Genomic DNA, 12810 nt, shown 5'->3' on the forward strand with positions numbered 1-12810 from the left:
GCGACTTTCACTTTGCCATGCCATTAACTCAGCTGCTGAGGTTAGTATAAACAATGTTTAGGTAAAGGACTTTATAAGAAATTTCACAACATCCTGGTGGTTTTCTGAGGTTAAAGACTAACCTATTGGGGTACATATGTTTAAGGTTTTATATATAGTTTTACCAAATTTCTCTTTAGAAAAGTTTTTCCCTGTTTACTTTCTGAGCAGTTTTCAATAGTTAGTGTTTCAATTCTCTATATTGTAATCAGGATTAGGTACTATTGTTTTTAAACTTTCATTGGTCAGTTTCTTTTTATTTTGCTCTTTCTTGACTGCTAGTGACATTAAATTTTTTAGTCTCCATATATTTATTCCTTCTTTTGTGATTTGCTTGTTAATATTCTTTGCTTATTTAAAAAATGGTGTGTTTTTCTTATTAATTTTTAAAGAGCTATAACTTATGTCATATAAAACTTAATATAATACATTTAAAAAATTTATTTGCCCAGTTTGTTACTTGCCTCTTTCTTTTGATTTTAGTATTTTTTTCCATGTTTACTTTTTCATATAAACAAATCTATTATTCTTTTCCTTTAAGAAAGGAAAAGTAAAGAAAGTCTGACTTTACTTTCAAATTTTAAAGACTTTTCTTAATGTAGTATCAGAGAATTATTTTCTAGGACATTAAAATTTTTTGAAATGCTTATCTATTTAGTCCAGTTTGAGTGTATAGTATGAGGTTGGCATTCTTTTTTTCTTTTTATCATTTTATTCATTTAGAGATGATGACTGTATGCTGACTTCTAATGTTACTTTTTTAAGAATGATTTGTTATTTGCCTACACCTCAAGTATAATCTCTTTTAATTTGAAATCTTATTTAAATTGCTTATTAAATTTTTATATATACTTGAGCTTGGTTTCTGCTTTTTCACGTCATGTCCACTGATTGGTCTGACTACTCATATGTCAGTATTGACTTCTTTCAGTTTTTATCAGTTTTATAATGTATTTTTAATATTTGGTTTTATAAATGCCCCTTCATTCTTTTTTCATAGTTTTCTTCGCTATTAATATTCATTTATTATTACAGATGAACTTGAGATCATTTTGTCAAGGTGCCAAAAAAAAATTAAAAATAAAAGCGCTTTGGAATTTTGGTTGGGATCAAATCAGATTTATAAATTTGTAATGGGGAAAAGTGACATCTTTACATTATTCAGTCTTCTCATAGAAGAACATGGTATGTCTCTCGATTTTTTGGGGGTTGTATTTTAAAGCTTTAGTTATAAAGCTCCTTTTCATTTTTTTGTTATTCCTAGGTATTTTATATCTTGATTGCTATTATGAATAACACAGATTTATTATGTTTTCTAATTTGTTATGTTACATTTTTAATTTGTTTTTATTGGTAAGAGAAGCTATTTTGCTTATATTTTTATTGGCTATTATTGATATTCAGAAAAATATATTCATTTGTGTATATTTACTTTGTCACCAGCCATACACTTAGTGTTACATATTATTGTATTAGAATTTTTTAGGTAAGCTGTTATCTGTAAATGATAGAAAGTTGATTTCCTTTCTGATACTTACAATTTGAATTTTTTTCCTGTGTAATTGCAATGGTAAAACTTGCAGGATAATTTTAAATAATAATCATGATAGTGTACTTTGTCTTCTCTCTAACTTGACTGGGAATATGTGCAGTCTTTCACGGTTATATGATTTTGACTGTTGACTTGGGATAGATAATGTTTTTCATTTAATGGAGAATCCTTTTAGTTGTAATTAGTAAGAAGAAAAGAACAAATAGTTTTAAAATTTTATAAGTACTTTCCAATAGCTGTTTAAATAATCACTACATATTTTCCTTTGACTTGTTCATGTACTGAGTTACGTTGATAAATTCCTTGGCATTAAATTGTCTTTACAACCCTGGAGCAAACACTGGTAATGTAGATTTATTTCTCAGTCTTTGTGCTCTTAAATATACTTCTATATTTCTGAAGCTGTCCACTTATCCTTTTTTAACTGATGAAAATTTACTCTCTGAATTTTAGTCAGTACTCTTAAATTTCACAGAAACTCAGCTAAGACTGAATTAAATCACAGCAGGAAATTTACTGATTCAAATCACAGAATCAAATACAGAGCTTTGGAACCCCAGAATCTCAGATAATGTTCCTGTGGTTTTTTTTTTACTGTATCTTTCATCTTTGTTTTCCACTGTTGTCATCCCTCGCCACCTCCCCTGTAGCCAAGCCCAGCTTTATTAAAATACAACTGATACGTAACATTTTGTAAGTTTGAGCTGTACAATGTGATGATTTGATATATATTGTGAAATAATTAGCACAGTAAAGTTAGTTAACACATCTGTCACCTTGCATACATATTTTTTTGGTGAGAACATTTTAAGATTTACTCCTACCAACTTTCAAGAATATAATACAGTATTGCTAACTGTAATCACCATGCTGAATATTAGATCCCCAGAACTTATTCATCTTATAATTGAAAGTTTATACCTTTTGACCGACATCTCTCCATTTCTCCCATTTCCTGGCAACCACCCTTCCATTCTCTGAGTTCAGTTTTTTAAAAAATCCATACGTAAGTGAGATCATATGGAATTCATCTTTCTCCATCAGACTTATTTCTCTTAGTCTGAATGCTCTGAAGATCCATCCATATTGTTGCAAATGGCAGGACTGGTTGTTCAGGAGTGTGTTGTTTAATTTTCAGTTTTGTGAATTTTCCAGTTTTCCACTAGTTATACTACTGTGGTTGAAAACGAAACCAGATAGGATTTTGATCTTCTTAAGCCTTGCTTTGTGGCCCAGCATATGGTTTATGACATGGAATGTTCTGTGTGTGCTTAAGAAAAATATATATTCTGCTGCTGTTGTATGACATATTCTGTATATATCTTTTGGTCTATAGTGTTCTTCAGGTCTGTTTCCTTATTACATTTCTGTATGCATCATCCATCCAATATTGAAACTGAAGTCCCCTATATGTTATTGTATTGCTGTCTATTTCTCCCTTCAATTCTGTTATTATTTGGATTAAATATTAGAAGCTCCAATATAGGGTGCATGTAATTGTTATATACTCTTGATGAACTGACCCCTTTATCAGTATATAGTAACCTTCTTTGTCTCTTGTGATTGATTTTGTCTGAAAGTGTATTATATGTGATACAATTGTTGCTACTTCTGTTCTCTTTTGGTTACTATTTGCACGGAATATCTTTTTCCATCTCTACTTTCAACTGGTGCATATGGTTAAAGTTAAAGTGAATCTCTTGTGGGCAACATATTGTTAGATCTTTTTCCTTTTTTTAAATACATTCAATCACTTTGTGTCTTTTGTTTTAGGAATTTAGTTCATTTATGTTTAAAGTAACTATTGATAGGTAAAGACTTATTTAACTGTCAGTTTGTTAAATGTTTGTTGCCTGTTTTGTAGTTTTTTTGTTCCTCCCTTTCTGTCTTTTGATATATTTTATTGTAGTGCATGCTTTAATTCTTTTCTCTTTATCTTTGTGCATCTACTATAAGTTTTTTTTCCTTTTATTGGAACTTTATTAGTTTCCTTTGGTGATGTCATATTTGCTTGATTTTTCCATGTAGCCTTGCACTGGAGTTTGTGTATTTGAAGGGGGTAAACATCTCTTCCAATCTTTACAGAAAGCTTTCAGCTGGTAAAGACCTCCTGTCTGTTTTGTGTGCAGATGGGATTATCTCTGGAATCTTAGTCTACCTGGTTTGGAGCTGGTTTCAAATCTGTCTCTAGATATGCAGTGGGACCTATGGTTGGTGAAATTTTTATCAGGAACTTGGTAGGGTATGGGTGCTAACTGGTCCCTGGGTATACTAAACTGCGCTTTTCAGGAGGTAGCCCCAAGACATGGTCCACAGTTGGGTCCTGAAACAGCAGGCCTATTACCAATTGCATGGATGGGTGGAACTCCTATCAGGCACCTAAGAAGGCTACTGTCTGTTCACTAATTGAGTCCCTGGATGGGCAGGACTGGTTTGTGGACTGTGATTGAAATGGACTGGAATGAAATCCCAGGAGCCATTTCACATTTTGCAGCCAAAACTGAAGTCTGTAGACCTGGTTCTTGAGGCATGGATATGCATGTCCCCAGCGAGGTACTTGGATGTGCTGGGCTCCTTCCTGACCATGGCCTGACCAGTTCAGGATCTCATGAAGTACAGACATGACTGTCTCTGATGTCTATTCATACAAGGGAACTAATCCTATTGCACCAGGGTTTCACCATCATGACATCAACACACCCTAATTACATACCTTCAGATATCACCACACATGGATTAGGGCTTCAGCATAGGTGTTTTGAGGCGAACCCAAACATTGAGTGTAACAGACAGTCACTAGAATAGACTTTAGTTAATAGAAGTAGAAAAATATTCATTCTTGTCTCATGCCTATGTAGCTTTTGCTGTTGAGTTGTGCATTGTGCTCAGTGTGCTAAAGTGTGGTTTACCTCAACATGTGTACAGTTTAGTTGTTTTTGGTTTGAATATAATAGAGAAATAATTGGTCAAGGTTCTCCAGAGAAACAGAACCATTAGGTTGTGTGTGTGTGTGTGTGTGTGTGTGTGTGTGTATGTGTGTGTGTATAAGCTTTTTTTTTAAAAAAATAAGGCATTAGCTTACACAATTATGAAAGATAACAATTCCAAGATCTGCAGTGGGCAAGTTGGAGACCCAGAAGACCTGATGGTGTACTTCCTGTTTAAAGGCTAGCGAGTTTGAGTCCCAGAAAGAGTTATGATTCAGTCTGAGTCCAGAGGCAAGGAAAAAAAACAACAACAGTGTTCCAGTTAGAAGGCAGGCAGCTGGAGAAATTCTCTCTTATTTGGAGGAGGGTCAGCCTTTTAATTTTATTCATGCCATTAACTAATTGGACAAGACCAAGATAAGAAGGGTAACTTGTTTTACATTTGATTAACTTATGTGTTAATCACTTCCAAAAACGCCCCACAGAAACATCTAGAATAATGTTTGATCAAATATCTAGGCACCCTGTGAGCCAGTCAAGTTGATGCATGAAATTAACATCCCAGGTCCACATCTTGTTAGCTTGGGGTCCTGATGCATCTCCTTAAATTATACATAATCTTCAGCATGATAACATTCTTTGAGATAATCTTGAAGACAATAGCATGGTCATAATTTTGCATAACATGGTAGAAGTGTGTACAACCATTGTATCTTGTGTGTATCCAAAAATGCACTAAATCCTACTTTGAGGAGATTAATTTTTGGCTACTGTGTACTTTTCTTGATGGCCTGTAACTTAAATCCTGTCATGTAAAGTTAGCAATACTTAAATACTATGATATAAAGGTAATACATTGTATGCTACCTGAGGGACTAAGAGAGAGAAGAAAAAAGTATTTGATACACGTACACACAAGCATGTTTATAACAAAATGAGGGAATGGTCATGATAATTACAGTTTTCATTTCTGTAATATAGTTATAGCTGATGTTTCGTTTTTTTCTTATTTTTGGCTGTACCATGTGGCTTATGGTATCTTAGTTCCCCAAGGGATCGAACCCATGCTTCCTGTAGTGGAAGCACAGAGTCTTTACCACTGGACCACTAGGAAAGTCCTTATAGCTGGTATTATTTAACTGTCTTCTTCCGTAATTCTTTATTGTCTTTGCTTTCAGCAAGGACTTCAGCTGATTAGGATTTTTTACTTGGCAGGATGCTGTAAAGCCTTCATTCCTGAAGGCTCTGGACTGTTAGTAGTCCTGTTAGGATTGGGTGGTTGTAGTTTTCTACCGGTCTTTATAATGGTCATACTAAGAAACACCCTAAGGGTTCTCCTATATTCCACATATATTCTTCCTTATTCCATTGTGGAGTAACAGTCCAGTTTTCCCTTGGGAATGGATCAGTCACATCAGCTCACAGTAACTCCCTTCTTTGTGTGTTCGTTTAGAGGCATGAGAAATCTGAAGTGAGTGGGTGGCAGTCTTAACTTCCAGTTCAGTGGAATCACTGAAGTGTTTCCTGATGGAAGCATTCTTCCCTCTAGAATTAAGACTTCTAGATTAACTATAGAGCATAAAGTTGTGGGAGCAGGGAACAAACATTTTGCTAGTGGGTCATGAAGAGAAATAGTGAGTGGTGCCACTCTACTTCCATGCCTTGATTCCTGGACCTCTGTCTCATACAGGCAGACACATAAAAGTAATCATTACAGTCAGTTAGAATAAGTTATTGCAAGTTCAGAGTGAAAATATGAATTGGAAAAAAACCTATAAAAGATGCTGGATTGCAATATTCATTTATCCTGTTTGTCTGCCAATTTCTCTCAAAATATAAAGGGACTAATTAGGGAGTAGATTCCGAAGTGTGAAGTAGATGAGATTGCATCAGTAGATAAAAATTTCAACAGGTTTTGAAAAGTTGAAAGAGGAAAAAAAAAGTTTGCCAGAGCAGTAGGACCTACAATTCACAGTGCAGACTCATAGAGTGTGAACAAAGAGCCTGTATCTTAGCCTGGCAGAACCCTAAACAGATTGGTGATTTGGAAACCATGATTATAGCTGAGAGGGGTGGGGGAAAACATGATATTGAAAATGGACTTACATTTAGTTGACTGATGGAGAAGCTAGTCCTTCTTCTGTCTGTCTGCTTCTCCTGTCTTGTCAACAAAGCAACGAGTTGCCTGTTACCCTCGGAGCAGGTTGGAGATGAGAAGATAAGATTTTTGGTATTAGTTGGTCATCCTCCTAAGAGATGTCTGTCTCCCTGTCCTAACCCTAGTACACTGTTAATCTTCATGCATATATAACTGAACCATAGATTTATTGTTATATAAAGTTGGAGGATTTTGTGAGGAAGCTGAACAGAAAGACTGAAACAGAAAAATGAGAGAAAAAGTAAAAGGCTGCAAGGGTAAAGTAAAGATTTTAAAATCCAACTAATTTAAATCTCTAAAGAAAGAAAACATGAATGAATAGTTGTGGCATTTCAGAGCCTTTTCTATAGTAATGGGATTATCTCTGTCTGATTTGAAAAAATCCATTTGTGAATATTTTACTTTAGATTTTTACGTGTATATTTGTAGAGAAGGATAGATTATAGTTTTGTTTTAGGCCTTTGTGTCATCTTTGTCCTTTTTGATTGTTAGTTCTATGTCAGTTAGTTAATTTCATCAAATATGCAGTATGGGAATTAACTGTTCCTTAAAAGTATGAAAGAATTCACCAATGAAATCATCTACACCCAGGTCTTTTTTTCCCCTGGCTAGTTTACTAATGTGTTCAAGTTTTCTTTATTCATTACTTCTTTTTCTTTCAGATCTGTAGAAATTTCGCATGTGTAAATGTTTCTGTTCTGAATTATGACTGTGACATTCAGGAAAAGTGTCATGGACATGGGGTAGGTAATAGTCTCTTGGTTTGTTCACGAAAGTAGTGCTTGAATAATGAGAGTTCTCCGTGGGGATGCTCAGTGAGATTTCTTAAGGTTTTTAGTTATTGGGGAATTTAGATACCTGATAAATTCTTCATTCTTAAAAAGAATGTCTATGGATTTGCATGAATTTAGTCTTTTTTCTTGGTTTCTATCCTTGTGTTCATGATTTAGAACATCATTCACAATTAACGAAAGTGGTATTTTGATTGTTTTGAAGGTATGTAATAGCAATAAAAATTGTCACTGTGACAATGGCTGGGCTCCCCCCAACTGTGAGACTAAAGGATACGGAGGAAGCGTGGACAGTGGACCTACGTACAACGGCAAGTAGTATAGAGGAAAATGAGTGTGATCTCTGTGGTCCATGTCAGAAACTGGGCATCCTTGTACCTTCCCCTCACTTCCCACATCAGTTAATCTCTTTGTGTCTTTATATTTAAAGTGGGTTTCGCTTAGGCAGCATTTAGCTGGGTCTTGGCTTTTTTTTTTTTAACTCGGCCAGTTTCTGCCTTTTAATTGAGTTGTTTTGGCCAATTATATTTTGTTTGATTATTGATATGCTTAGGTTTAAATCTAACATAATGATATTTTTCTATCACAGTCTCCCTTCATATGATATTGTGCCATTTCAGGATGCTTTCATTTCTCTCCTCTTGGCTTTTGTACTGTATTATAATACTATATATGTTTTAAACCTATAATACATGTTATGACTTTTGCTTTAAACAGTTGATTATTTTTAAAAGAAATTTAGATACTAGAAAAGATCTTTATGTTTACCCACATAGTTACCATTTCTGGTGCTCTTCTTTTTTGTGTTAAGTCAGATTTCCATGTGGTATCATTCAGTTTCCACTTGAAGGACTTCTTTTCACATTTCTGCCAGTGAAAAATTGACTTTTAGCTTTCTTATATCTGCAAAGGTCTTCATTTTGCCTTCCTTCTTGAATAATAACTAGGTAAAGAATTCTAAGGTGACAGTTTATACCCCTTTTACTCCTTCAGAGATGTTCCTACATTGTCTTCTGACTTGCATTGTTTTTCCTGAGAAATCTGTCTTTTTTTTTTGTCTTCTGTTTGTAGTGTGTGTGTGTGTGTGTGTTTACCCTCTGGTTGCTAATAAGATTTTATCTCTAATTTTTAGTGTTTGATTATGATGTGCTTGGGGTTTCTTAAGCTTTCTGGATTTGTGCTTTTTTCTTTAAATTTGGGAAAAGTGTGGTCATTATTTCTTCAAATATTTTTTCTTTTTTTACTCCATCCCTCAGGGACTCCAGTTATATGTACATCTGGCTACTTGCAGTTCTTTCACTTCTCAGTGTTTTCAGTCAGTTCAGTCGCTCAGTCATGTCCGACTCTTTGCGACCCCATGAATCACAGCACACCAGGCCTCCCTGCTGCTGCTGCTGCTAAATCGCTTCAGTCGTGTCCAACTCTGTGTGACCCCATAGATGCCCACCAAGCTCCCCCGTCCCTGGGATTCTCCAGGCAAGAACACTGGAGTGGGTTGCCATTTCCTTCTCCAATGCGTGAAAATGAAAAGTGAAAGTGAAGTTGCTCAGTTGTGTCCGATTCTCAGCGACCTGTCCATCACCAACTCCCGGAGTTCACCCAAACTCATGTCCATCGAGTCGGTGATGCCATCCAGCCATCTCATCCTCTGTCGTTCCCTTCTCCTCCTACCCCCAATCCCTCCCAGCATCACAGTCTTTTCCAATGAGTCACCTCTTCACATGAGGTGGCCAAAGTACTGGAGTTTCAGCTTTAGCATCATTCCTTCCAAAAAAATCCCAGGGCTGATCTCCTTCAGAATGGACTGGTTGGATCTCCTTGCAGTCCAAGGGACTCTCAAGAGTCTTCTCCAACACCACAGTTCAAAATCATCAATTCTTCGGTGCTCAGCTTTCTTGACAGTCCATCTCTCACAACGGCACATGACCACTGGAAAAACCATAGCCTTGACTAGATGGACCTTTGTTGGCACTTGATTAAAAAAAAAATTCTTTATTCTTTGTGTTTAATTTTGGATAGTTTCTATTTTCTTCAAGTTTACTCTTCTGTGATGTCTGATCTGCTATTAAATCCATCCAGTGTATTCTTTATCTTTGATGTTGAAGTTTTTATCTCTGTAAGTTCTATTTCTCCCTCCCCTTTCTTTTCCTTGCTCTCTTTCTTTCTTTCCCTTCCTTTTTTCTTTTCTCCCTCACCCTCCCTTCCTCCCTTTCTTCTTTTCTTCCTTTTTCGTCTCTACATAGCATGTTCAATCTTTACGCTAGCTTCTTGAACATGTAGAATACAGTTATAGTAATATGTAATGTCTTTGTCTACTAATTCTGTCACCTGTATCATTTATTAGTTTTTATGAATTAATCTCCTGATTTGGGTCATATTTTTTCTGCTTCTTTGTATATCTTGTATCTTTTTAACTGAATTCCAAAAACTGTGAATTTTGCCTGTTGGATATTAGGTATTTTTGGATTTCTGCTGATGAGCTTTGGATGTAAGCTTAAGTGGGCTTAATTTACCTGGATGTAGTACGGTTCTTTAGAACCTTTTTTAAAGCTCTGTTGGGGAGGACCTGAGCAGCATTTAGCCTTGGATTGATTTTACCCCATTACTGAGGCAAACCCTTTTCTGTTTATTCGATTCAATGCCGTTAACTATGGAGTTTCCCACTAAAAGTGGTAGGAAAAGGCATGCTTTCTAGTTCTGTGTGAGTTGTGTGTGGGGTTTGTTCCCACTAATCCTTTCAGGTGATTCTATCTCTGGCTTCAGGTGATTTCCTTACATGCATACATTGATCAGTTCTCAACTGAGTATCTGAGGGGAACCCTCTGCAGATCTTTCAAGTTTTGTCTGTGCAGCTTTCTCCCTTCTGGTACTTTGCTTGTGAACTCTAGTTATCTTGACTGCTTCCTCAACCAGAGTCTATTCCTCACCTCAAGGAAACCACTGGAGTTCGCTTAGGTTCCCACACCCCTCATCACAATCTGTTAACTTTCCCTAGGCAGCAAACTGGGGCAATTGTAGAGCTCCCCTTGTAAAGCTCTAAGGGATCACTGCTCTTCATTGCCATATGTCCAATGTTGTGAAAACCATTGCTTTAAGTATTTTGCCTGGTTTTCTGGTTGCTATAGCTAGCAGGATAAATCTGGCTCCTGTTACCCCATTTTGGCTAGAAGTGGAAGTCAGAACTATACATTTTAATTCATTGATGGATTGTGTCATAACTTGACTTAGCTGTTATCTAATTATTTGACATTTAGGTTGTCTCTAAGTTCTTGATATGCACTGATGACATTGTAGTGTACATCTTAATACTTAAACATTTTTCCCAACTGAAGCATAAATTGCCGTAATGAGATTATTAGATTGAAGGGTATAATCCTTTTTATGGTTCTTGATAAAAATTCCAAATGAGCTTGTGTAATGCCACCGACAGTATGAAGGTGCCAATTTTAATATAACCTGGCCAGTGTTGCTTTAAATTTTGACCTTTTCTTATTAGGTATAAAATGATATATCAAATTGGCTTTAAGTTTTCATATTTTTATTTTTAATTGTGTCGAGTATTTTGTGTAGTTTCATATAACTTTTAAAACAAAGTTTTGGTACTTTTACAAATTTAAAATTAGGATTATTTCATAGTTTACCACTTATGTTCATATTTGCTATATTCTTTCACTGAAGAACATGAAGCAGATAAAATTAATGTTAACTAATGAATTTTTAAAATTATAAGACTTAAAGTCCATAAGCCACAAAAAATAAGATTGATAAATTTAGCTACCTTGGAATAATAAAATTATGCATGGAGAAAATCATTGTACCATAAGACATGACAAAATGGGAAAAATATTGCCAATTTATCATAGACAAAACTTTTCTCCCTAATAGATAAAGGACTTTTAGAAACTGAGAAGAAAAAGAAATACAGTATTTTCTTAAACATGAAAAGTTGCTCAAATCATGGTACAAAAAGAGAAATCCAAATTAAAATCATATAAGATATAAATTTTCACCTGCCAGTTTGGCAAAAATGCACTAGTTTGACTCTATGGGTGAGGTTGTGAGGAATTCTTTTACATTGCTGGCTAGTATGCTAACTTTTTAAGAAAATTTATTTTATTGAAATTAGTTGATTTACAATGTTGTGTACAACAAAGTGATTCACTTATACATATATAAATATATGCATTCTTTTTATGTTCTTTTCCATTGTGATTTATCACAGGATATTGAATATAGTTTCCTGTGTTATAGAGTCAGTTCAGTTCAGTCGCTCAGTTGTGTCCGACTTGTTGTAACCCCATGGTCTGCAGCATGCCAGGCTTCCCTGTCCATCACCAGCTCCTGGAGCTTGCTCAAACTCATGGCTATTGAGTTGGTGATGCCACCCAACCATCTCATCCTCTGTCGTCCCCTTCTCCTCCTACCTCAGTCTTTCCCAGCATCAGGGTCTTTTCTAATTGTCAGCTCTTTGCATCAGGTGGCCAAAGTATTGGTGTTATAGAGAAGGACCTTGTTTATTCAGTGTATATATAATAGTTTGCATCTGCTAATCCTAAACTCCCAATCCATTCCTGCCCCTCCTCCTCTCCCTCTTGGCAACGAGGAGTGTGTTCTCTGTGTCTGTGAGTGAGTCTGTTTCTGTTTTGTAGATAAGTTCATTTCTGTTATATTTTAGTTTCCATATATAAGTGATACCATATGGTATTTGACTTTCTCTTTCTGACTTACTTCAGTTAGTATGATAATCTCTAGGTCCATCCAGGTTGCTGCAAATGGCATTATTTCATTCTGTTTTATAGCTAAGTTGTATTCCGTGGTATTTAAGTACCACATCTTACTTATCCATTCATCTGTCAGTGAACATTTAGGTTGTTTCCATGTCTTGGCTATTGTGAATAAAGCTGTCAAAAATATAGGGGTGCATGTACCTTTTTGAATTATAGTTTTGTTTGGATATATGGCATGCTAACTTGTAACTACCACTGTGGTAGACAAGTTGATGATGCTTTAAAAAACAGCAAGTACATTTACCCTCTGATACGTCAGTTCTGCTTTTGGGAAATTATTCTATAGGTACATCTATGTGATATGACATGTATACAAGGCTATTCATTGTAATATGTTTTTGTAATAGCAAAGACTGGAAAAATGAAAGTATTAGTGGGTACTCACTGACTGAATAAACTATAGGGCATCCTTGCAATGGAGTTTTGTATAGCTATACAGAAAAAGAGGTGGTGCTCTGTGTATGGTTTGGGAAGATATGTAGTATGGCTAAGTGAAAAAATAACATTTATGCCACGCTACCTTTTGTGTAAGAAAGGTTCACAATAAAACATATTT

The 12810-nt window shown here is 35.4% G+C and overlaps 1 protein-coding gene across 2 annotated transcripts in view; it reads left to right on the top strand.

The window, feature by feature from the left end:
• Positions 1-12810, top strand: part of ADAM9 (ADAM metallopeptidase domain 9) — a 96311-nt gene that overhangs the window by 69990 nt on the left and 13511 nt on the right. The window contains exons 17-19 of one of the 2 annotated variants that reach the window (XR_011253455.1): positions 1075-1224; positions 7339-7419; positions 7673-7778. Coding sequence is in view for 1 of the 2 variants with exons in the window: in XM_069572992.1 (XP_069429093.1) it covers positions 7339-7419; positions 7673-7778 (187 nt within the window). In the remaining variant the exon portion in view is untranslated. The remainder of the gene's footprint in view (positions 1-1074; positions 1225-7338; positions 7420-7672; positions 7779-12810) is intronic. The other variant, XM_069572992.1, reaches the window with a different exon arrangement.

The sequence above is a fragment of the Ovis canadensis genome, chromosome 26 (genome assembly GCF_042477335.2).
Source record: "Ovis canadensis isolate MfBH-ARS-UI-01 breed Bighorn chromosome 26, ARS-UI_OviCan_v2, whole genome shotgun sequence".
NCBI lineage: Eukaryota > Metazoa > Chordata > Mammalia > Artiodactyla > Bovidae > Ovis > Ovis canadensis.